Below are 22,051 nucleotides of genomic sequence, written 5' to 3' on the forward strand. Positions count from 1 at the left end.
TGTGTGTGTGTGTGTGTGTGTGTGTGTGTGTGTGTGTGTGTGTGTGTTTCAAAGCCTGACTGAATCCCTCCCTGGGGGATATTTTTGCAGCCTGGGAGGGGTGAGGAGGAAGAGTTTAGAAATCTCCCATGGGTGCCTGGGTGGCTCAGATGGTTGAGCGTCTGCCTTGGGCTCGGGTCATGATCCCGGGGTCCTGGGATCAAGTCTCGCATCGGGCTCCCTGCTCCTTGGGAGCCTGCTTCTCCCTCTGCCTCTCTCTCTCTCTCTATCTCTCTGTCTCTCATGAATAAATAAATAAAATCTTAAAAAAAAAAATTTCCCCTGGGAGGGCTGGCTGAGCAGGGCAGAGGTTGAGAAAAAGCACGCTCCAGGGGGGGTCTTCGAGGTTGGACCACGCTGTGGAGGGCTCCTTCCTGAGTAGGCCCTGCGGCCCTGCAGGCTGGGTCCTGAATGCCCATCCCAGTTCAGAGAGGCGTGGGCAGGCCCTCAACATCTCTGTGCTTGCAATTCCCCCCTAGAGTGAAGGGTGGAAGGTTAAGAACTGGGGCTTGGCATCGGGCACCATGAATCTTGAGTCCTACCTGCTCTTTATCACACTTATGCTCCTGGGCCGGTACTTAGCCTACCAGAGCCTTCATATCCCAGACTATAAAATGGACACAAAAACGCTGCCCTCACAGACTCAGTGAGACCCCGACTGTGAGTGGCGTCGCCCAGCACCTGGCTCAGAATGAGTACTCAGTACACGGGAGCTGGCATGGGAGGGGCTGCTCATCTCTGGACCGTGGGATGGTGGCCAGAAGGCAGGACATGGCTGTGACTTGACTCGATGGGTCTTTCTCCAGTCTTTCAAGTGTCTGAGGATTGCACTCCTTGCAGATGCTTGCCAAGCTGAGATGAATAGGATTGGGGAGAAAGCACCTGGAAACAAGAGTGCCATCGGGATCGGGACCGGCTAGGTAACTGGCAGGAGTCGGTGGAGAGAGAGGAAAATGTGGACTCCCTTTTCAGAAATGATGAAGAATTTCAAGACAAGGACAAGAGAGCATTAAGCCAAGCCTGGAGCCCTTCTGAGCTCGGGGCTGGGGTCCCACACCTGTGAAGCCGGCCCCGGAGGGGAACGGTTCTCTATGAGGGACATCTTGCCCTCCTGGTAGCCGAGCTCAGTTCCTGCTTCTGTGCATTGAATGAATCCCATCTAAGGCCATCTTATTGTTGATCTTCCTGCTGTCTTCCTGTTCCCCAGGGCAAAAATAGAGGAACATCTGGCCAGGGTGGAAGCGGTAACAAAGGAGATAGAAACAACAGGAACCTATCAGCTGACAGCGGATGAGCTCATCTTTGCTACCAAGCAGGCCTGGCGCAACGCCCCACGCTGCATCGGGAGGATCCAGTGGTCCAACCTGCAGGTGGCCTTCCTTAGACCCGGGCAGGGAAGGAAACGGGGAGGCGGGCAGGCCCCGAGCCGGTGGCTCTGAGCAGTCGGGCGGGACTCCCCGGTTCTCTCTTCACGTTCGTGACCTTGAGATGGGGCTTCGTAGGGCTCCCCCCGGGAAGTCTAGAATCTGATTTCAGCACAGGATTTCTAGCAGGTCTTTTGTCTCACATTAAACACAGACATAAAACCGAATGACCTGTTGAGACCCTGGTGCCTCGGTAGAGGACTGTTTGAATCCTCGGCTCCTGGGAAACACTGTCTTTATCCTAGCCTTCTAGGAGGCTTTACCTTGGGGGATCATTCATTGCTGGGTAATATGGAAATCGCTGGGACAGGGAAGTTGATGAGAAATGCCAGTGAAACCAACATGGGCTGAAAGAAAACATGCTGGGAGCCTGGTGTAAAATGTGCTGATGTTGTAGAGGCCCTAGGTTAGGGCTGTGGGAATCCCCATTCACATGCTCGAAAGTCAGGTCCTCTTGGGATTTGGGTTTTGATAGGGCTTTCCAAGAGGAATTGCCTGGGCTCCCCCAGGAGAGCAGGAGAAAGGCTGGACGGGGGAGCCCTGAGACGGGAGGTGTCGATGCAGAGAAGGGAAGAGAACGCTCTCCTCTGCTTGGTGTTTGGGTGGTGGACGACGTTCAGGCCACTCCCCCGGTCCCTCGTAACTCAGCTTCTGATCAGCCCTGGGCCCTCTGTCCTCACGGTCCTTGATGGTCTGGGCTGGGTGGGCTGTGTGCAGGTCTTTGATGCCCGGAGCTGTTCCACTGCCAAGGAAATGTTTGAGCACATCTGCAGACACCTGCGTTATGCCACCAACAACGGCAACATCAGGTGAGTGCACCTTTCCCGGGGCTGCGGCTGGGGCCCACCCTGCCCTGGAGTCTGAGCCAAAGGACGCAGGTGGGCTCAGGGGAGGCTTCTCCAGCAGAAGCCAGGGAGAAAGAGGAAGGGGAAAGAAACACGCTTCTTCGGCAAGCCTCTTTGAGCTTAGTCCCTCTTCCTAGCCCGTGTCCTTGGTTCCCTTCTGACTTGGCACCATTTGGAGGGCAGGGGGGGTCTTTAAGAAGCAACATCTTCATTGCTGAAGGTCAGACTCCCTGCTTTTTAGAAGGGATGAGAGGTTAGTTTTGCAGCTCAAGGCTCCAATGTGTCATTTTTCTTAGAACCGGGAGAGTCACTGCTCATCAGTACCCACCCCCGCCCCAAACCTTACCTTCTCCTACCCCCAACCAAAGAGGTCAAGGCTGATAGGACTGAACAGCCCATACTGTCATTCATTCACTTTTCTGTTCAGCCAACAGCGCCCATATAATGGGGACCCGACCCATGACTAGGCATGGCAGCGAGGTGGGGGCAGTACAGAGGTGGCTAAGACCTAGGACCCTGCTCCAGCCCACTGTGAACCTATGCCTGGCTCTAGACAAGCACCCCCCTCACTGGACTGCATGAGAGAGAGGTGCAGCGAGGGAAAAGGCTGGGACAGCTAACCCCACCCGAGGGATGGGGAATGTTCCTGGAAGGGGCGGTCCCTGTCTTGGTCTCAAAGGAAGAGGAGGCGCCAGAAGGAGAAGAAGGAGAGAGAGGGGGTATGTCAGGAAGGGAGGCAAGGTGACACTGAGGCCAGTGAGGGCCTGGCATGTTGTGTTGCTGTAGGAGTTTGGTTCGGTGAGCTCAGGTGCAGGGGGGTGGGGAGCGGGAAGACAGGGGGCAGAGGGGGACCTGGGGAGGCTGGCTGGGGGCCCCCACTGAAGCCAAGGGGTAAATGGCACTGTCCTCGTCTCGGGGAAGGTCGGCCATCACGGTGTTTCCCCAGCGGAGTGATGGGAAGCATGACTTCCGGGTCTGGAATGCTCAGCTCATCCGGTATGCCGGCTACCAGATGCCCGACGGCACCATCCTGGGGGACCCCGCCAGCGTGGAGTTCACCCAGGTACGGGGTCCAGCCTTGGTAGCTGACAGAGTGGAGCCAGAGGGGTCAAGGGGCCTGGGTCAGGAGACTCATTTGGGCCTGTCTTGCCCCCAGCTGTGCATCGACCTGGGCTGGAAGCCCAAGTACAGCCGCTTCGATGTGGTGCCTCTGGTGCTACAGGCGGACGGCCAAGACCCCGAGTTCTTCGAAATTCCGCCTGACCTTGTGCTCGAGGTGCCCATGGAACATCCCAAGTAAGCAAGCGGGGCTGCTGGGATGTGTGTCAACGTGCATGCTCCATCCCTTCCTTGGGGAGATCTCAGTCCTCAGGCCCCTCCTTGCCCCCAAAGCCCAGCCAGCAGCAGGCGGTGTGCAAAAGGGCTGGCTCTCAAGGCTTGCCTTGTCGACGCTTGCACAGCAACCCCGGACTTGGGTCTTGGGCCTCAGACTTAGGAGGATATGTTGATGATGGGGGGAAGCAGAGGCTTAGACAGATGGTCCCTAGGAACTTGGAAAGCAGTGACCTTGGGAGAGGAACCCTCAAAAGGCTCTATCATTCTCACACTGAGCAGCCCAGGCCTCTTATCTTCCTGCCAACTCTCTCAGCTACCCCTCCTCTTATTGTGGTGAATCTGTAGGGCCATAGTGACTTCTGGAGCTCACCTGGTTCAGCCTCTGCTCTGGGCAGCAATCATCATCACAAAAATTCCTTATATGCCTTATATTGAGACTCACTGTGTAGCAGGCACTGAGCTGGACTCTTCTTTTTGTCCCTTGCATACGCTGAACTCAGTCCCACCTCAGGGCCTTTGCATTCGCTGTTCCCTCTGCCTGACATTCCTTTTCCTCAGAAATTTAAAGTATTCATTTCTTCTTTACCATGAAGTATTTCCTGAATGTCACCCCCTCTGAGAAGCCTATCCTGAACACTCAGTCTAGAGCAGCTACTCTCACCTTCTGTCTACCACATCACCTTGCTATTATTTTTCTATTCATCTGTTCACTTGTTTGTAGTCTAGACTCAGGTCTGTAAGCTCCTTGAGAATAGGGATCCTGCCTTTCTTGTTCAGCTATATATCCCTAACATCTGAAGGGTACCTGGCATGTAGTAGGTGCTCGATTATAAATATTTCTGGAACAAATGAATTTACAAACTAATGATACCATTATCTTTATAGTAAACCCATGAGTTTGGTGCTAGTATCTCTATTTTACTGGTGGGGTTACTGAGGTTCAGAAAGGCTAACTCACATCCCAAGGTCACACAGCTGATAAGCGGTAAAGGAGAACTTGAACCTGGGCTTTCCGACACTAGAGTCCTTAACTGCTGTGTTATGTTGGGTTCTCCGCATTTAGCATGGTGCCTGTCACATGCTTGTTGCTTAACATATCTTTGCATGGACGAGTGGGTAAATAAATGCATAATTAATGAATGATACCCACGGTGCCCCATTCCCTTCTCCCGGTTGGAGTTGGGAAGGGGTTTTCTTGCTTGACTCTTTTTGTGAAGCCTTTTTTGTCGGTGGGGGTGGAGGGAGAGGGTGGGCAATGGCGCAGGCCCCAGTGACCACTGGCTCTGCCTCCCTGCCAGGTATGAGTGGTTCCGTGAGCTGCAGCTGAAGTGGTATGCCCTGCCCGCAGTGGCCAACATGCTGCTCGAGGTGGGTGGCCTCGAGTTCCCAGGGTGCCCCTTCAACGGCTGGTACATGGGCACGGAGATCGGGGTCCGGGACTTCTGTGATGTTCAGCGCTACAACATTCTGGAGGTAACGGGGCCCGGCCGGCGGGGCCAGCTGCAGATGTGGGTCTGTCCAGGGGGTTTGTGAGGACCAACTCACCTCATCACTCTGCCTCTGCAGGAAGTGGGCAGAAGGATGGGCCTGGAAACGCATAAGCTGGCCTCACTCTGGAAGGACCGGGCTGTCGTTGAGATCAATGTCGCTGTGCTCCACAGCTTCCAGGTACGTCGTGTTCTGTGAGTCTAGAGACTTTCTGGTCAGAAGGTTATCTGGTCCAACCGCTCATCTCATGCTTGGTTCTCCCCTGACAGTGTCGTCCATTTTTTATATGCATCACACTAGTATTGAGCACATATAGGCGCTGGGGATGCAGACAGATAAGCCCTCCTACTCACACTGGGTCTTCTAGTGTAAACTTGAGTGCTTCTAGCAACAGGCAACTCCTTACCTTTCAAGACTTGCCTCTGCCCGAGCTTGAGCACCGAATCCTCTTCCCTCTCCATTTCTCAAGGACTTTACTCCTAAAAATTCTGCCCCCCTTCTTCTGTCTCATCCGTGTCTTCCTCTCTGCTGGATCATTTTCAGCAGTGACCAATAGGCTGTGACAGGTCCCATCTCCAAGAAAGAAATGACCAGCTAACCGAATAAGTCCCCCAGCTACTACCTTGTTTTCCTGCTTCCTTTTACAGCTAACCCGCCGAAAGGGCTCCCTCCGTAGCCTCTTCCTCCAGCCACTCCAGTCAGACTTCTGTCCTCTACCGCGCTTCCGGTCACTCTGGAATTCTTGCTGTTTTCCAAAGTCACCAAGATGGTTCCCACCTCAGGGCCTTTGCACTTGCTTTTCCCTCTGCCTGGAAGACCCTTCGCACAAATCGTCCCCTGACCCCCTCCTTCCCTTCATCTAGGTCTCTATGGTCGCCTCCTTAGAGTTGCTCTTCCTGACCACACCATGGAAGACGGCACCCTTAACCCACCTCCATCCCATCCCTCTCTCTTCTTCAACTCTGTCTTTATTTTTCTTCATAATTCTTAACTAGCTCCTGACATCACATAGTACATCTACTTCATGCCTTTCTGTTAGGCTGGGCCTTGTCGCTTTTATTCACTACTCTGTCTCCAGAGCGTAGAAGAATGTCTGGCCGTTGTAGATACGGGAAGAAATATGTACTGAATGAATGAGAGCCCGTGTCCACACGAGCAGGGGCTGCCCTTGTTCTGCTGAGCAACTGTACGCACCCCGTGGGACCGCACACGGGTTAGTACTTGTGTGGGACTGAGCCTTCTGGTCTGTCCGCTGCTCTGACTCATGTGAACGCTCCCCTTCCTTTTGGGAAGGAGGCAGGGGATGTGTGAAGATAGTACTGTAGAGGCTGAAACCCTCTCCCCAAAGCTGGCAGATGCCCTGGAAGCCAGACCACTAGGAAGATAGTCCTTTATTCATTCTGCAAAACGTATTGAACATTTTGCATGTGCTGGGCACTAGGCTTGGCCAAGGATGTGAGTGGTGAACAAAATAGACAAAAACCCTTTCCTTGTGGAGAGGAGTGGGGAGTTGACATTAAACAAACATCAGTAAATATTTACAATTGCACTGCTTCCCAGAGCTGGTCACCCCATAGGAAGGTCAAGCTTGTGATTGATTGTTGCGGGGGCGGAGGGGGTCTGAGGCGGAACAGGAAGAGCCCCCTGGGGATGGCCCAGCTCAGAAGGACCCTGCTGCCCGTGGACACACATCCTGCCTCCTGGGGGCTCTGCGCACCAGCCTGTCACTGCAAAATGCCAATATGTCCCAGAAAATCTGCTGATCCTCGACTGTCTCCTGATCATTGCTGACCACGTCCCTCCACTGCTAGAGAGTCTCCAGGACTTCCTCATCACCCTCCTTTAGGATAAACTTCCTCATCTGTAAAAATGGGAATAAATAGTAGGGCCTTCCGCACTAGGTTATTGTAAGAATTAAATGAAAATGTAGGCACAACACTGAGTTGTGCTACCTGGTCCCTAGCAAACACTCGGTAGGCCTTAGTCTTATTGTCCTTATTATTGTTATTATTGTCCTTATTATGTTATTAGTACAGTCATCAGCTTCTGAGCTTACAGTTGGCCTGGCACCTGCTTGTAGATGTGTAAGATTTCGAAAGACGCAATGAGCCCTCCATCAGCAGGTTGCTCTTGCGCCTCCCGCCTTGACTCGGGCAGTGTCCTCCTCTAGGAATGCCCATGCCCTGCCTAACTGTGCCCATCTCTTAGGACTTACTTCTGCTTATGGGGCGCCTGGGTGGCTCAGTCAGTTAAGCATCTGCCTTGGGCTCAGGTCAGGATCTCGGGGTCCTGCGATCGAGCCCCATGTTGGGCTCCCTGCTCAGCAGGGAGCCTGCTTCTTCCTCTCCCTCTGCTGCTCCCCCTGCTTGTGTTCTCTCTCTCTCTTTCTGTGCCAAATAAATAAATAAAATCTTAAAAAAAAAAAAGACTTGCCTCCACTTAGAAGCAGCTTCTGGAATCCCCTCCTTCTCCCCCAGGTCTGTGTCTGAGCTCAACCCCCTCCGTTCCCCAGCAGCACCTGCACTCTCCTCCGTTATATCTCATAGCAGACCACATGGACAGCCAACTTCCACTGCCTCCCCTCCTTAGAATATAATCTAATGCAGAAAAGGGGCCTCGCGTTCACCTCTATACTACCAGTACCTGACGCACTGCCCTAGCAGACAGAAGTAAGGATGGCAGCTAATGCTTACTGTGCATGTTCTGTGCTTTAAAGGCTTAGTAGGTTCAGCAGCTAATAGCTGAAGGTCACACTGCCAATAAGAAGCCACGGTTTGAATCATGACATTAAACAAATGTCTCTTGACTCGATGAGTTGCCCCAGACAGTGAGGGGTGTGGCTGCCTCTGTTGGATCATTCCAGGAAGGCTCAGACCCTTGGCTTCCAATTTTAGGATGTGGGACATTGTGGTGACTTATCTTCCATACACTATGGCCCCCCCCCCCAACACTCAGTCCTCTCCAGAGATGTCTAGTTCCTTTTTGGCTGAGAGAGCCACATTCTTGGAGAAGTGACTCCTGGAACTCTCTCCTAACAAGTGGCAAGAAGACTCCGTGGTTGGATTTATCAGCATCCAGAGGGAGCCATTTGTTGGGAGTTGGGGGAGACTTGTAGATGCGGCCTGAGAAGCTGACACTGTCCCTAGAGGGCCGAGGGAGGGGCCACCATGTGACCTGTGGGCCTACCATGGCTATGGTGTTTTCTGGGGCTCCTTTGGAGGCTCCGAAAGTGCCTTCCATTTGGGTATTTGTTTTTAGCAGCAAGGAGGTGGCCAGGGGCAATGGCTATCCCATTTTACTGAATGCCCGGCCTTTCCACAGTCCATCTTGGGAGCCCCGCAGCCGACCGACCATGCTCCTGACTCCCCCATCCCTTGCCTCAACCCCCCCCCTTTGCCTCCTTCTAATTCAGAAGCAGAATGTGACCATCATGGACCACCACTCAGCTGCAGAGTCCTTCATGAAGTACATGCAGAACGAGTACCGCTCCCGAGGGGGCTGCCCGGCTGACTGGATTTGGCTGGTACCCCCGATTTCTGGGAGCATCACTCCTGTGTTCCACCAGGAGATGTTAAACTATGTCCTCTCCCCTTTCTACTACTACCAGGTAAGGGAGGGCTTTCCTCTCCTGTCTGTCTTGGGAGCTCAGGGGTGGAGAGAGTGTGTCTGTAGGTGTGTGCGCGTGCATGCGCGTGCGTGTGCACAGATGCACGCATGTGCACGCTCACTCGTGCAGGACCCACGGGGCATGGCGGGGACACAGAGACCTCTGCTTTTCAGGCTGCACTCATGGATGCTGAGCAGCGTTTGTTCCCACAGAGAGTGGGACTTCAGGAAAGACCTTTTATTCTACCTTCAGGGGCCCATTGCTTTGCTGGGGCTTACACTTCTGAGGCTGCCCACCATTACCCCCACCTGTAGACAGTCAGAGCCCATGATGGTGAAGAGCTTGGCCCCGGGGTCAGATACGCTTGCAGGCGACTCTGCCACTTCCTAGCTGTAGGATCTTGGGTGGGTCTTTCACCCACATGAGCCCTGCTGTTCTCATCTCTAAAAGCAATGAGCATTATTAGCTCCACGATAGGAGGATCCCACAAACTGGTGGATGCCCGACCGAGAACGCACTCTTATCACCATTGCCTGTTGACACCAGTTCATTTTTTGTCAAAAAAGAACTTTGGTTTGATTTGAGGAAGAGCTTCCTTACTTTAAGATGCTAAGTAGCAAATCAGGGTGACTGTTTGCTGGGGACAGTTTGTACCTGCTGTGGTAGCACCTCCTTTTCCTCTCAAAGGAGGAACCCGGTTTGGACTCTACATCATATGACCTGCCTAGTACTTAGACCCTAAAGGTGGAAGCGAAGTGGGGCCTCTTCCTTCTGGGGTGGACACTAATGGAAAATAAGCCAGCAGACACCGCGGTGTGCGCAGCTCTAAGCTGGCCACTGGGGCTGTAGCTCTGAGGTGGACAGAGCCCAGTCCTCCCCAGTGGGGCATTCAGGGACCCCCGCCTCACAGAGGGCACGAAGGGTCCTCTATCTCCCTCGCATTCCCACACCAGAGCCGAGCCAGGGCCCACCTGCCCTCACATACGTGTGCCTTCCTTTCTGAAGGTGGAGGCCTGGAAAACCCACACCTGGCAGGACGAGAAGCGGAGACCCCGGAGAAGAAAGATTCCGTTCAAAGTCTTGGTTAAGTAAGTGGGAGCGGTCGGTGCTGAGGCCCGAACTGCAGCCCTTCCTTCCAGGCGCTGCCCTTCTCGGCCTCGACGGGCAGGGAACCAAGAGACATGGTGATCTTTATGGAGGATGGCTCGCAGGGGTCCAGATACCAAGCGGGATCACCTGCCACCATTGGCCCGACCTTCCCTGTCCTCCATTCTCCCCAGGGGCTGAGTAGTGGGTTGAGCGGGTGAAGGGAGGCGAAGGGCCACGGGTCAGGGTCAGGAGCTGGTAAGAAACGTGCATTCCTTTCCCTCATCCTACCACACTTTAAACACTGTCCCTCTCCCGCTCTCCTGGGGCCCCCATGTTCCTCTGGAAGGCTGAGTCAGCACAGTGTCTCTCTGTCTGTCCACACAGAGCTGTGTTCTTCGCCTCCATGCTGATGCGCAGGACCATGGTGTCCCGGGTCAGGGCCACAATCCTCTTTGCGACGGAGACAGGAAAGTCAGAAACGCTGGCCCGGGACCTGGGGGCCTTGTTCAGCTGTGCCTTCAACCCCAAGGTAGCCGGCTCAGCTGGACATGGGCCTTTTTTCTCTGCCTCTGTATAGACAAGTTGGCAAAAGTTAAAATGGTTGCCCTGCTTCTGCATGTCCCAGAGCCTTGGATGTGCTGATCGTACATTGTAAATTTGTGACAGAAGGATAGATGTGTGTCCAGGGATTCCCAAATTTACATAGCACACAATTTTTCCATGGTGTCCCAGGGAACACAGTTTTGAGAAATGCTCTCCTAACCCAAGTCTCAATATCCGTGAGCTCCTGTAGATGGATTCTATTCCTATTTACTCAACACCTTCCCTACAGGGCACAGTGCTAAACGTGAGGGGGGCAAAGGATGAATAGGAAATAAAACAGAACCCCAGAGGGTGGCTCATTCATTCTGTCAGTGTTGGATTTTGTCCTTCTTGGACACTTCCCACGTCACGTGGGCGTGCATCAAACAGGGAGGCGGTGACATGTGTCACCTGAGATTAGCTTCAGGCGAAGCATTCGGATCCCCGAGGCATTAAAGGATCGTCATTTTTGTAACACGCTCATCTCATTTTTGTGGAAAATACGTCCACACACTTCAGAATTCAAAATAGCAGTGGGAGCGTTTTGACTGGGGGCCTGCAGGGTTTCGGAGACGAGCCCTCCCCGGCTTGTGGACGTGCTGGCGGTGGGGCTTGCGTGGGGCCGGAGGGTGGGGAGTGAAGTGTTCATGGGGTTTTATTTGATGGGGATTCGTGGAGCACCCACCTCTGTGCCACGCTTGTGCTGGGCCTGGGGGAAACGGATGATGAGGGGGGCTCCTGGCCTGGGTGGGGGAAGGGAAGCACAGGGTGTCTGGGGATGGCGTGGAGGGCTGATGTTCTCCCTTGGGACCCTGCAGGTCCTCTGCATGGATGAGTACAAGCTGAGTCATCTGGAGGAGGAGCAGCTGCTTCTGGTGGTGACCAGCACGTTTGGGAATGGAGACTCCCCCGGCAACGGAGAGGTGGGTGGCCTGGGTCCCAGTGGTCGGGGGTGCCAGGGCCCGAGGGGGCCAAGAAAAGGATCTGGGCGATTCAGCCTGCCCCGTGGAGGACATGTGGAAGTGAGTGCTCAGAGCACTCTGGGCTGCCCTAGCCCCAGCATTTGGCTGCCTTCTTCGTAATTATCACCATATGTATGTGACCCCTTTCCTAGGACGTACTTTATATTTTTAAGTAAGTTTGACCCACCTTTTTTAAACTCAAAAATTCATGTGTAAAGGAAACTTTGTATCATCCCCAATGGAAAGCCGACAAAAAATAAATCCAATGAAAGCCACAGTTCTTGAATTTTTGCTAGACACTGTTGCCTGAGCATAGCTTGCTTTGTGTTTTAAAATGAGCAATGGCCGAGTATTAGAGGTCTTCGGGCTCCAGAAGCTCCAAGCTGAGACTCTCCCTAGTTTTCAGAAAGACGATAATAATAATAGAAACAGGAATAACTAAAAAAAAATTACAGAAAAGAGAATGTCTTACCATATGATTTGACACTGTATCATATTTCACCTAAAGTTATCTTGAGTTCGTTGGAAATCAGGGTTATCTTAGAGAGTACGGGACCAGTTGTCCTATTTACCAGGTTCCAAACAGGAAAAGAGGCTATGCTCCATTAGGAGACCTCCTGGAGATGCCGGGCTCTCTCTCTACCAGAGCTGGATGGGGCTGCGCTATTCGGCGCTACAGGCCCACACGAGTTACTAAGGCTGAACTGGTCCTTGAGCCCCAGCCAGTAAACTGACTTCCGTTTGTGGATCCTAAACCTTCTTCTGCCAGATGTGGCCAGTTTTGAAGTGGGCCACCAGAAGAAAAGTAAAAGCAGTGCTTTTATGAATCTTGTCCCGAGAACTTGGTGGTTCTCTCTCTTTCTAGAAACTGAAAAAATCTCTCTTCATGCTGAAAGAGCTTACCAACAAGTTCAGGTAAGGCTTTTCCCCACTCACACTTGTCCAAGCCCTGCCTTATGGACCTAAGGGTTCTGGGACCTGGGTTCCAGGGAGGGTACCGGTTGTGTATAAGGGGGGAGTCTCGTCCAAGATGTCCAGGCACAAAGAGAGCCTGTCCTCAGAGTGTGTCGAGGGTCAAGCCGGGGAAACTAAGTCCCTCTCATAGGTCTGCAGGCTGAGCATGGGATGGGTCGTGGGAGTTGGTGACAGTTGTGGCTTGGGAGCTGGAGAGGACCTGAAGATGGCGTGCACTGACCGGTCCTGTGCCCAGCTGGAGTGGGGGTGTCTGAGGCTGGCTTACGGGCCGGTCGTGCCATGTGATGCTTGCAGGGGTGAGCTCACTCCAGTCTCCATGTGGGTGTCCTCCTCGGGCAGGTATGCTGTGTTTGGCCTCGGCTCCAGCATGTACCCTCAGTTCTGTGCCTTTGCTCATGACATCGACCAGAAGCTGTCCCATCTGGGGGCCTCTCAGCTCGCCCCAACAGGGGAAGGGGACGAGCTCAGTGGACAGGAGGAAGCCTTCCGCAGCTGGGCCGTGCAAACCTTCAAGGTCAGTTCTTAGCTGGAGCTGCCCCCACAGCAGGGACGGGGAGGCCACAGCCCATTCCTGCCCAGAACTTCTGTGCCGGGCATCCTGGGTAGGCCTGACCCCTGCCTGGTCCTACAGGCACGGTCCTAGGTGTGGCCTGAGGGCTCAGGTCATTGCTGCTCTCCCTCAGTGCCCCCAGAACTCCACTTGAAGCATGCATCCCTGGGTAGGAGAAGAGGGCTGAGACACCTCCCGTCCTCCAGGAACTTTGGTTCCTTCCCCCTCTGATTACCCAGGTCACCCCTCGATGACTTTGCCTTGTTTCAGTCTCCCAGCCACAGAGAGCCTGGGGACAGGGACCATGCAGTGGAGTCTTTGGACCTGTGTCAGAATCTCAGTAGGGCTTTGCTCCCTGTGGCTTGACGCCCCTGATTTAAAGAACTCCTCATTGGGGCGCCTGGGTGGCTCAGTCGGTTAAGTGTCCAGCTCTGGATTTCAGCTCAGGTCATGACCTCGGGGTCATGGGATTGAGCCCCATTTTGGCTCTGTGCTCAGCAGGGCATCTGCTTGGGATTCTCTCTCTCCCTCTGCCCCTCCCTGCACTCACTCTCTCTCTCAAATAAATAAAATCTTAAAAAAAACAAACTCCTCATGTAAGCAGAGCATTTCACCCAGCAGTGGTGCTTAGAGCACCAGCTTGAGTCAGGGCAGACTTGGTTCCCAGGCCCACACTGCCTGCATGTGACTCCACACCAGCAGCGTGGGAGTTACCCAACCTCAGGGGGTGGGCATGTGGGTAAAGTGAGATACTGTCAATATTAACATCCATGCGAATAGTAGTAGCAACTCTTGTGCCGAGCCCGGCCACCTCTTTGAGTCCTCACAGTGGCCCAGTCTGACCCACGTGCTTAGTAATTATAGGAAGCGCTTCACCGATTTGTAAGGACCTACAAAATGGTGGCCCCATTGATGGGGATGACGTCATTGAGGATGACAGTGACCGTGGTTAACACCGGTCTGCTCCCTCTTCTTCCAGGCGGCCTGTGAGATGTTCGATGTGCGAGGCAAACACCACATTCAGATCCCCAAGCTCTACACCTGCAGTGTGACCTGGGACCCACAGCACTACAGGCTCGTGCAGGACTCGCAGCCTCTGGACCTCAACAAAGGTACCTTTTGCTCCGCACTGCACGGGCCCTTCCTGCTGGGGTGGAGGTCTCTGCGCCCAGAGTCTGTGGTCGAGGCGACCACTAGGACCCTCTGAACGGAGGCAGCTGGCCTAGGGCTGCCAGGCTCTCTCTCTTGTTGGATCCGAGCGCCTGCTGGGGTGCGAGGCAGGAGAGTTTGCTTCATCTCTGAGGGAGGCTGTTTCAGGAGGAAGCCCCGGGCGGGTGGTAGAAGAAAGGGGAGCCAGCACCCACTGAGGGCCTCCTGTGTGCCAGGCACTGTGCTGCGCTCCTCGCCTGCCCACTCTAAGCGAGCCCTGACATTCGTCTTGCACGAAGGGCCCAAGGACCTGAGCCCCTCGCTGGCTCAGCTGGTGGGGGCATCCGACTCTTGATCTCTGGGTCGTGAGTTCGAGTCCCATGTTGGGTGCAGAGATTACGTAAAAAAGGGGGGGGCACAAAGAAACTAAAGCTCGGGGAGGTGAAGCAGGTTGCTAGCATGTGGCCAGGCTGGGATTTGAGCCCCGGCTGTCCAGCTCTGACAGCAGCCAAGTATTGTAAAGAACATCCTGTGGAGGCAATCCCAGGCTGCTCAACGGTGGCTTCTGGACTCTGGGCCTCCACGATTCCTCTTTTCTGGTACCACGAGTACAGCAGTTGTGTAGCTTTCTGTGTGTTTAGGATACCCCCAAGTTCAACTATGCTCTCCCGCAGATGCCAGGCCATGGGGGTGGCCTAGAAATGCCCCTCTTTGGGCACCTAATGCATTCCCCTCCCCCCCCCAGCAGCAGCCCAAACACCCCTGTTAGACCAAGTGTCTTTATTTGTGATTCAGAAACATGGCGGGGAAACAGCAAAAGAAAACTCTACCCCACCATCACAGCGGGACGCCCAAGGGGTAGTGTCCAGGCATAACTGACTCAGACTCGGGGAGGCTGACCCGTATCAGCGCTTAAGAGCCACTCTGCCACTTCATCCTTTCTGTTCCCCACAGCCCTCAGCAGTATGCACGCCAAGAACGTGTTCACCCTGAGGCTCAAATCACAACGGAATCTACAGAGTCCCCAGTCCAGGTAGGGGAGACCGCGGGGCTGCTTGGGTGATGTTCCACAGGTTTAATATAATGAAGGAAGGACCAGAGCAAGTCAGTCTTTGAAAGGAGAGAAGTGTGCACTGGCATTAGCCATGATGTCATGGGTAGGACCAGCTTGGCCGGTAACCCCTGTGACCTTCGGTGCCTTTAGGTCTGGTCTCCATTAACTGCGGGCCAGTCTTCCAGCTTAAGAACTAGGCATCTGCTTTACTACCGTCCTTTGTCACTAAACCCTTTCACCAAAGGTGGAGGGCGGCGGGCAAAGAGAAACTCAAACCATTTGGCTCTTTCTTAAGAACTTTCAAGAACATTTTTGGCAGGGAAGGACATTGCCCTGTCAGGAGAAACAAGTGTTGGGAATTCCGTGTAGGTTTTGTTTTCATGTGCTTTCCCATTCATTAGGAAAACCGGGCTTTGTCCTAATAAGAGCCAGATTTGAGCCGGGGACAAGGAAGGGTTTGTCCCAATGACCACAGATCTCCCAGGGGGTGCTTTCTTTAGGTGGAGGGTGTGGTCAAGCCCAGGGGGGCTTGGGAGTGCTGCCAGGGAGGGGGCCACCCACCCTCTCCCCACAGAGAAACCCCAGCCCCGGTGGGCCCCAGGCCCTCTTGAGCACCCTAGCTCTAGGGGATGCCAACAACCCAACCCACTCCGTGCTCACCGAACTGAGAAGGAAAATGAAAACAGGGCACATTTCCTGGCAAAGTCAGCCCGCCCATCAGGGAGCTCGGGAGGAAATCCTGGTGGCGTCACCAGAGGCTTCTTTTTCCCTTCTCCAGCCGCACCACCCTCCTGGTGGAGCTCTCCTGTGAGGACAGCCACGGGCTGAGCTACGTGCCCGGAGAGCACCTCGGGGTTTGCCCGGGCAACCAGCCGGCCCTGGTGCGAGGCATCTTGGAGCGAGTGGTAGATGGCCCTGCACCCCACCAGCCTGTGCAACTGGAGAGGCTCAGTGAGAGTGGTAAGACCACTGCACGGTGGCCCCAGCATCCCACCCCCTCTCCCCACCCCGGCAGCCCCCCAACTCCGCTGATGGGCTGGTCCCGTGCCTGGGCTGTGGGCACCTAACCCTGTCCTTCCTGCTGAGTGGGTGGGCCACCCAAGCCCGTGCTGATGCAGTTTGGCCAACAGAAGGGATGCTTCTTTGGGGCTCTCTGCCCAACCCCAGAGGTTGGGGAGTCTCTTTCCCTTCATTCTTTTGCTCACCCAGCCACTTTTTTGTTAACGGATGGATTCATTTATTTTTGCATCAAAATTTTAACCAGTTGGTCGCATCTATATACTAGGCAGGCCCTGGGCTACAAAAACGAATGAGACTCAGTGTCCACACTCAGAAAGCTCACTACCTAGTACAGGAGGCAGATAGGCAAGAGTCTCCTCCTCCTCCCCCTCCTCCCCCTCCTCCCCCTCCCCCTCCTCCTCCTCCTCCTCCTCCTTCTTCATCACAGTAGCAGCTGGTATTTGTTCGGTAATTACTAGATGCCAGCATTTTATAGGCCTTGTCTCTTCAGGACCCACAATAAACGTGTGTGTGCACTTCACCTGATGACATAATGGAGAGATGTGGGAACAGTGTAAAAATGCTGAGCTTCGAAGGTTAGAGTCCCTGAGCCATCGGGGACTAGCATCACTAGCTGTGTGAACTTGGGCCTATAAGCCAACCTCTCGAGGCTTTATTTCTTTGTCTCTAAAATGGAGATAGGAGAGCCTTCCTCGTAAGGTGGTAGTAAAGACCAAATGAACAGATACACATGCAAACTTCACCACAATTCCTGGCACCAAATAAATGCAGGAATGGAGAAATGTTCATCTCCTACAGGCTAATGAACATTTGTCCAGAAGCTCAGAGAAGGGAGAGTCCCCTTGGATTCCAAAGTGCGTAACCCCCTTGCATGTTCAAGGCATTCTAACCTACGGCTCCCCCACTGAGGGTCTTATTTGCCCCCATCTCACTTGGCCAGCGGGCAGGGGCAGACTGTGGGTGACCAGGGGAGTGAGACTCCTCCCGGCCATCCTCACCTGGGAGAAGACGCTGTCCTCGCAAGGGCCTGGAGCACCCCCTTCCCGTGCTCTGGTGAGGTTCAATCTATGTGGGGAGCAGAGCACAGTGGTGGTGGGTACTGGGAGAGATGAGCTAATGAAATCAACCATCATGAGCCTCCCAGCCCATAGGAATAGCTCGCTGGCCTTAGTGATAATCTTGCCTCCAAAGAATGTGTACCCCCCAAAGAGAGTGACCACATCAGGAAAGTGGGGGTCAGAGAAGCAAAGTATAGCATTGTCTCCCACCGTCCAGGAGAAATGTGAGCGAGGGGACAGAGATGTCCTTGTGACTCTAGGAAGACAGATGTGGTCCATTCAGGCCTTGGGTCTGGGTGAAATAACGCAATAGTACTATTTTTACCTAACGTGTATTGAGCATGTGTGTACTAGACACTGTACTATTATATATACACCATTCTGTTCAATGCTCATACGAACCCAGGGAGACAGGTTTTGTTATCACATCCGTTTTACAGAGATGGAACCCAAGGCTCAGAGGGCTTAATCACCTGGCTATTAAGTGAGGAACCAGAGTTCAAACCCATGTCTGCTGGCTCCAGGGTCCACACTGTGACCACCCCGCATACTGCCTCTTGGGACTCCTTGGGACTTGACACTTTGGGCTGATTTGCTGCTCACCCAGTACCTGTTGGTATAGCCCCAGAGGACTGTAGTCATGGGCTTTTCTCTAAATGAATAACTGGCCTCTGGGGTGTATATCAGTCTTTGGTGAATTTAGTCACTGTGAGTCTGTAGTTCACCTATGGGTGTTTTGCTATAGTTCAGGTCTGAACCAGAGAGGGACTGAACTCTGGTGCATAGTTGATTTTCCAGGATCATGTCAACTTGGGTGCCCTTTGGAGGGCTGTTGATCGGCCTTCCCTGGCAGCGCTACCTCTGGGCACATGGACACTTTCACAGTTCCTGGAGCTAGAAAGTCAGTGTCTCTCCCCTGCAGCTGTAGGGTGGAGGGTGTCTTCCCCAGAGGCCTCATGACCCTTCAGGAGACTGAAATAGGGCCTTTTTGTCATTCTGACTCCTTTTTTTTCCCTGTCCAGGAAGCTACTGGGTCAGAGACAAGCGGCTGCCCCCATGCTCACTCAGCCAGGCCCTCACCTACTTCCTGGACATCACCACCCCCCCTACCCAGGTGCTGCTCCGAAGGCTGGCACAGCTGGCTACGGAAGAGGCCGAGAGGCAGAGGCTGAAGGTCCTGTGCCAGGTGAAGATTGGGCCAGTGGGTGAAGGAAGGGCAGGGTCCCAGAGTCAGGGGAAGCCAGAACCCAGAGCTGGTCTTTAACCTCCAAGGGGGAATCCGACCCATCTTCCCAAAGCGAGCCTTGTCAAAGCTGGTGGGAAGTCAGTATCGTCTCCCACACCATCTCTAGCACACAGTTGTGGTGAGTGACCTGAACTTTTCTGAGTGTCTGCAGGATGCTACCAAAGCATACTTTGTTAGAAATTACCTAGAAAAGGAGAGCCACTCTGTCTTGTCTTTGTATATTCCCCAGACCTGGCATAAGCAAGGAACTTAGGAAGTGCTGGAGGATGGATGGTGAGGATGAATGGAGACGTGGACACGAGAGAATGCATTAACTCCCTGGCAACTTTCTAGGCCCGTGCTTTTGCAAAAGGCACTGGATGGCATCCTATCCATCATCTTTCTCACTAGTTATCTCTATTCCAGCCATTATCCTGTGGCTGCAGTGTACTAACTCGGCACACATGCTCTCATTTCGTTCTCATGACGTTCCCATGAGGGAGGTGACGCTATCCTCATGTCACAAAGGTTAAGATTGGGACAAGATCCCACAGCTAGTAAGGGCACCCAGTCAAGATGCGAACCCAGGTCTGTATGATTCCAAAGCCCGGTCCAAAATTAGATTGTAATAAGGATTTGACTGCTGCCAACCAGTGGCTGACGGTGAAGTTCTAAGCACACGAATTAAATAAACGCAACTCACGGGCCTGAGTGCTTCCAGGAAAGGCACCCTTTTTCTCTCCAGCACCTTGGACAGCACCTGGCTCTTGGACGTGTTGGTTGAGGGAACCAACGTGTGAATGAATGAATGAATGCTGGATTGTGACAGCCTCCTGCCTCCCTGTGAGCGTGTGCCCTGAGTCACTCACACTGCTCTTGGCTTTCAGCCCTCAGAATACAACAAGTGGAAGTTCACCAACAGCCCCACATTTCTGGAGGTGCTAGAGGAGTTCCCATCCCTGCGGGTGTCTGCTGGCTTCCTACTCTCCCAGCTCCCTATTCTGAAACCCCGGTACTACTCCATCAGCTCCTCTAGGGACCGCACACCCACGGAGGTCCACCTCACAGTGGCTGTGCTCACATACCGCACTCGAGGTAAGGCTTGGCAGAGGCTTTGGAGCAGAGTCCAACTCTGCTACTTCCTGGGCGGCAGTTCAACATCTCTGAGCTGTGGTCTCCTTGTCAGTTAAAAACCCACCTCCCAGGGGCGCCTGGGTGGCTCATTTGTTAAGCGTCTGCCTTCGGCTCAGGTCATGATCCCAGGGTCCTGGGATCGAGCCCCGCATCGGGGTCCCTGCTCCGTGGGGAGCCTGCTGCTCCCTCTCCCACTCCCCCTGCTTGTGTTCCTTCTCTCGCTGTGTCTCTCTCTGTCAAATCAATAAATAAAATCTTAAAAAAAAAAAACCCCACCTCCCAGAGTGTTAATAGCAGTAGCAGGTGTGTGGCAGAGACTACTATGAACCGGGTGCTAAGCAAACCTTCTGTATGTATATATATTAGCAGTAACCGCATGAGATGGGTACTGTTTGCATTTTAGGGTGAGGAAGCTGAGGCACAAAGAGGTTAAGCCCCAGAGTTGCACCGTGAGCAACTAGGGAACTGGATTCGAACCCACGCAGTCCTACTGCTGGGTCCATCCTGCTTCGCTCTGCGGCCCTACTACCGCTGGGACAATGTAATGAGATCACATGGAGAAAGCACCTCCGGGTACTTAGTGGGAGCCCAGTGATTCTTAGTATACCTGATAGTCTAGCCGGGTGCAGGGTTGATGATGCCTTGATTGCTCACTCACTCAGTGATGGCTTATTTCATATCTCTCTGTGCTTGCCATGATGGTGGGCGTGGAAACACAGCACTTGTAGCTTCTGACCTCGTGGAGCTTCCCGTCTAGAGGGGGTAGTGAAGAGAGACTCATCAAAATAGGCAGTTGTCATGATGTGGGTGCTAAGAAGCACGGGGTGCTATGAGGGCAGAGGATAGGGGATGGGCTAACAGAGACTGGGAGGTCCAAAACCTTGTCTACTTGGACTTGGCTACTACACTGGATGGACTGTGCCCTTGTCCTGCCCTCTGTAACTGAGCACTGCCTGGGTTGGCAAAGCTGCGTGCATAGCACGGTCACGCAGTTTCCAGATGATGGGCAGACTCTGCCTGCTCTGCTGGACAACATCTTCGCAGGTCAAGTTTCAGGGCTCAGACAGCGAGAGGGGAGGTGGGTACATCTTGTGAGAGCCAGATCCCATTCAGAGGGAAAAAGGGAGTTCTTCTCAGGTTGGTTGGGATAGCTTTAAATGCCGGGCCTTTGGGAAGGGAATGTAACCTGGAGCAAGTGGGGGTTTCCACAGGCCCAGGAGGGGCCCCCAGGGAGGCAGGGTGTCAGAGCAGACCAGAATGCTCAGGAAGCTGTCCATCGCTCAGAGCTCCTACCAGCAAGGGCTTTACCTCATGAAGACGGTGGCGCATTGACTGCCATCGGAGCTGAGTGGTGGGCCGGGAGGGTCCCTGGGGAAACTCTTGGAAGGAGCATTAGAGTAGGAGTCAGGGAAGCTGAGCTGTCATCTGATTTTACTGCTACCTGAGTGACCTTGTACACATGCCTTCTCTGAGACTGTTCCTGGAGTGGCAGAAGGAGAAGCTGGCCCACTCTTGATGCACCTTTCAGCTTTCCCCAGCTCTGGCTGCATAGAGGGTGGACCACAGAACCGGGAGAAGAATTGCCCCCTCCCTAAAGCCCACAGGGAGCCTGAGTGGACACTCCCAGGAGGCTCATTGGTCTGGGGGGAGCCTCTGGGACAATTCGCCCCCTGGGATGGGGGCGGTGGGGGATGATGTTGGTCAAGTCTGTGTTGTCCTTGCAGATGGCCAAGGTCCCTTGCACCATGGTGTCTGTAGCACATGGCTCAGCAGCCTGAAGCCCCAAGACTCAGTACCCTGCTTCCTGAGAAGGTAAGCACCCCCTCCACTCTGTCCATTGTGGTGCCACTGGCCCCTGGGAGTTCTGGTTTGAAAGGGAGGGATCTGGGCCCTTGAAGAAGGCGTTGGGGTCACACTGGGCCTCTGCATTCTATCCCCTGGCAATAGAGCATGGCCAGGTCTCCGGTAGGAACAGAGAGGACAGCAGTGGGGGGGCCCCGGAGTACAATGAGGTTCCGCCTTTTTCCAAAAGGAGCCCACGACGAGGTGAGGGTGTGTCTGGACAGGGGAAGCAAAGCAGCCCCCAGGACTTGGGAGATCACATTTGAGCTCGTTGTCTTCTCCACCCCCACCACACTGCCCCGCTGCCCCCACGGCACCCCCAGCTCCCCAGCCCCTGTCCAGCGTGTTCATCCATCTCCGGGTGTCTGAGGACTCAGCCTCTCCATCTGTCCCCTTCAGTGCCGGCAACTTCCAGCTCCCCGAGGACCCCTCCCATCCTTGCATCCTCATCGGACCTGGCACAGGCATTGCCCCCTTCCGTGGTTTCTGGCAGCAGCGGCTCCATGACACCAAGCACAAAGGTACAGTTAGGGGGTTCCCTGGCATCTCCCTGGGGCCTCCCTGGGGTTGTGCCCACTCTCCCATTTGCCTCAGCCTGTGTGGACAAATGATCTGAATGCCCTGGGCCTCAGTTTCCTCATCTGTAAAGGGGGGTACAATACTAGATTTGCGG

General features: G+C 54.0%; 1 protein-coding gene and 1 long non-coding RNA gene across 7 annotated transcripts in view; one reads left to right on the plus strand and one right to left on the minus strand.

Annotated features, from left to right (window-relative positions):
- Positions 1 to 22,051, plus strand: part of NOS2 (nitric oxide synthase 2) — a 37,604-nt gene that overhangs the window by 13,466 nt on the left and 2,087 nt on the right. For all 3 annotated transcript variants that reach the window (XM_025851543.2, XM_025851542.2, XM_073879373.1), the window contains 19 exons: positions 1,247 to 1,409; positions 2,181 to 2,272; positions 3,230 to 3,371; positions 3,465 to 3,604; positions 4,942 to 5,116; positions 5,210 to 5,311; positions 8,544 to 8,738; positions 9,744 to 9,826; positions 10,212 to 10,356; positions 11,228 to 11,332; positions 12,237 to 12,286; positions 12,686 to 12,860; positions 13,876 to 14,008; positions 15,000 to 15,078; positions 15,878 to 16,059; positions 18,200 to 18,363; positions 19,290 to 19,497; positions 21,261 to 21,348; positions 21,778 to 21,899. In XM_025851543.2, coding sequence (XP_025707328.1) covers positions 1,247 to 1,409; positions 2,181 to 2,272; positions 3,230 to 3,371; positions 3,465 to 3,604; positions 4,942 to 5,116; positions 5,210 to 5,311; positions 8,544 to 8,738; positions 9,744 to 9,826; positions 10,212 to 10,356; positions 11,228 to 11,332; positions 12,237 to 12,286; positions 12,686 to 12,860; positions 13,876 to 14,008; positions 15,000 to 15,078; positions 15,878 to 16,059; positions 18,200 to 18,363; positions 19,290 to 19,497; positions 21,261 to 21,348; positions 21,778 to 21,899 — 2,543 coding nt within the window. The remainder of the gene's footprint in view (positions 1 to 1,246; positions 1,410 to 2,180; positions 2,273 to 3,229; positions 3,372 to 3,464; positions 3,605 to 4,941; positions 5,117 to 5,209; positions 5,312 to 8,543; positions 8,739 to 9,743; positions 9,827 to 10,211; positions 10,357 to 11,227; positions 11,333 to 12,236; positions 12,287 to 12,685; positions 12,861 to 13,875; positions 14,009 to 14,999; positions 15,079 to 15,877; positions 16,060 to 18,199; positions 18,364 to 19,289; positions 19,498 to 21,260; positions 21,349 to 21,777; positions 21,900 to 22,051) is intronic.
- On the minus strand, positions 14,811 to 21,782 carry LOC112808422 (uncharacterized). Of its 4 annotated transcripts, XR_012374422.1 has the most exons (5): positions 20,144 to 21,782; positions 17,118 to 17,184; positions 16,445 to 16,640; positions 15,760 to 15,904; positions 14,811 to 15,432 (listed from the first exon to the last, which is right to left on the minus strand). It is a non-coding gene; the product is annotated as an uncharacterized lncRNA (long non-coding RNA). The 4 variants fall into 4 exon arrangements; XR_012374423.1 differs by lacking the exon at positions 17,118 to 17,184; XR_012374421.1 differs by having other exon boundaries at positions 16,445 to 17,184.

This window comes from Callorhinus ursinus, unplaced genomic scaffold (assembly GCF_003265705.2).
Source record: "Callorhinus ursinus isolate GAN/ISIS: 27379988/994484 unplaced genomic scaffold, GSC_fseal_2.0 scaffold34, whole genome shotgun sequence".
NCBI classification, from domain to species: domain Eukaryota; kingdom Metazoa; phylum Chordata; class Mammalia; order Carnivora; family Otariidae; genus Callorhinus; species Callorhinus ursinus.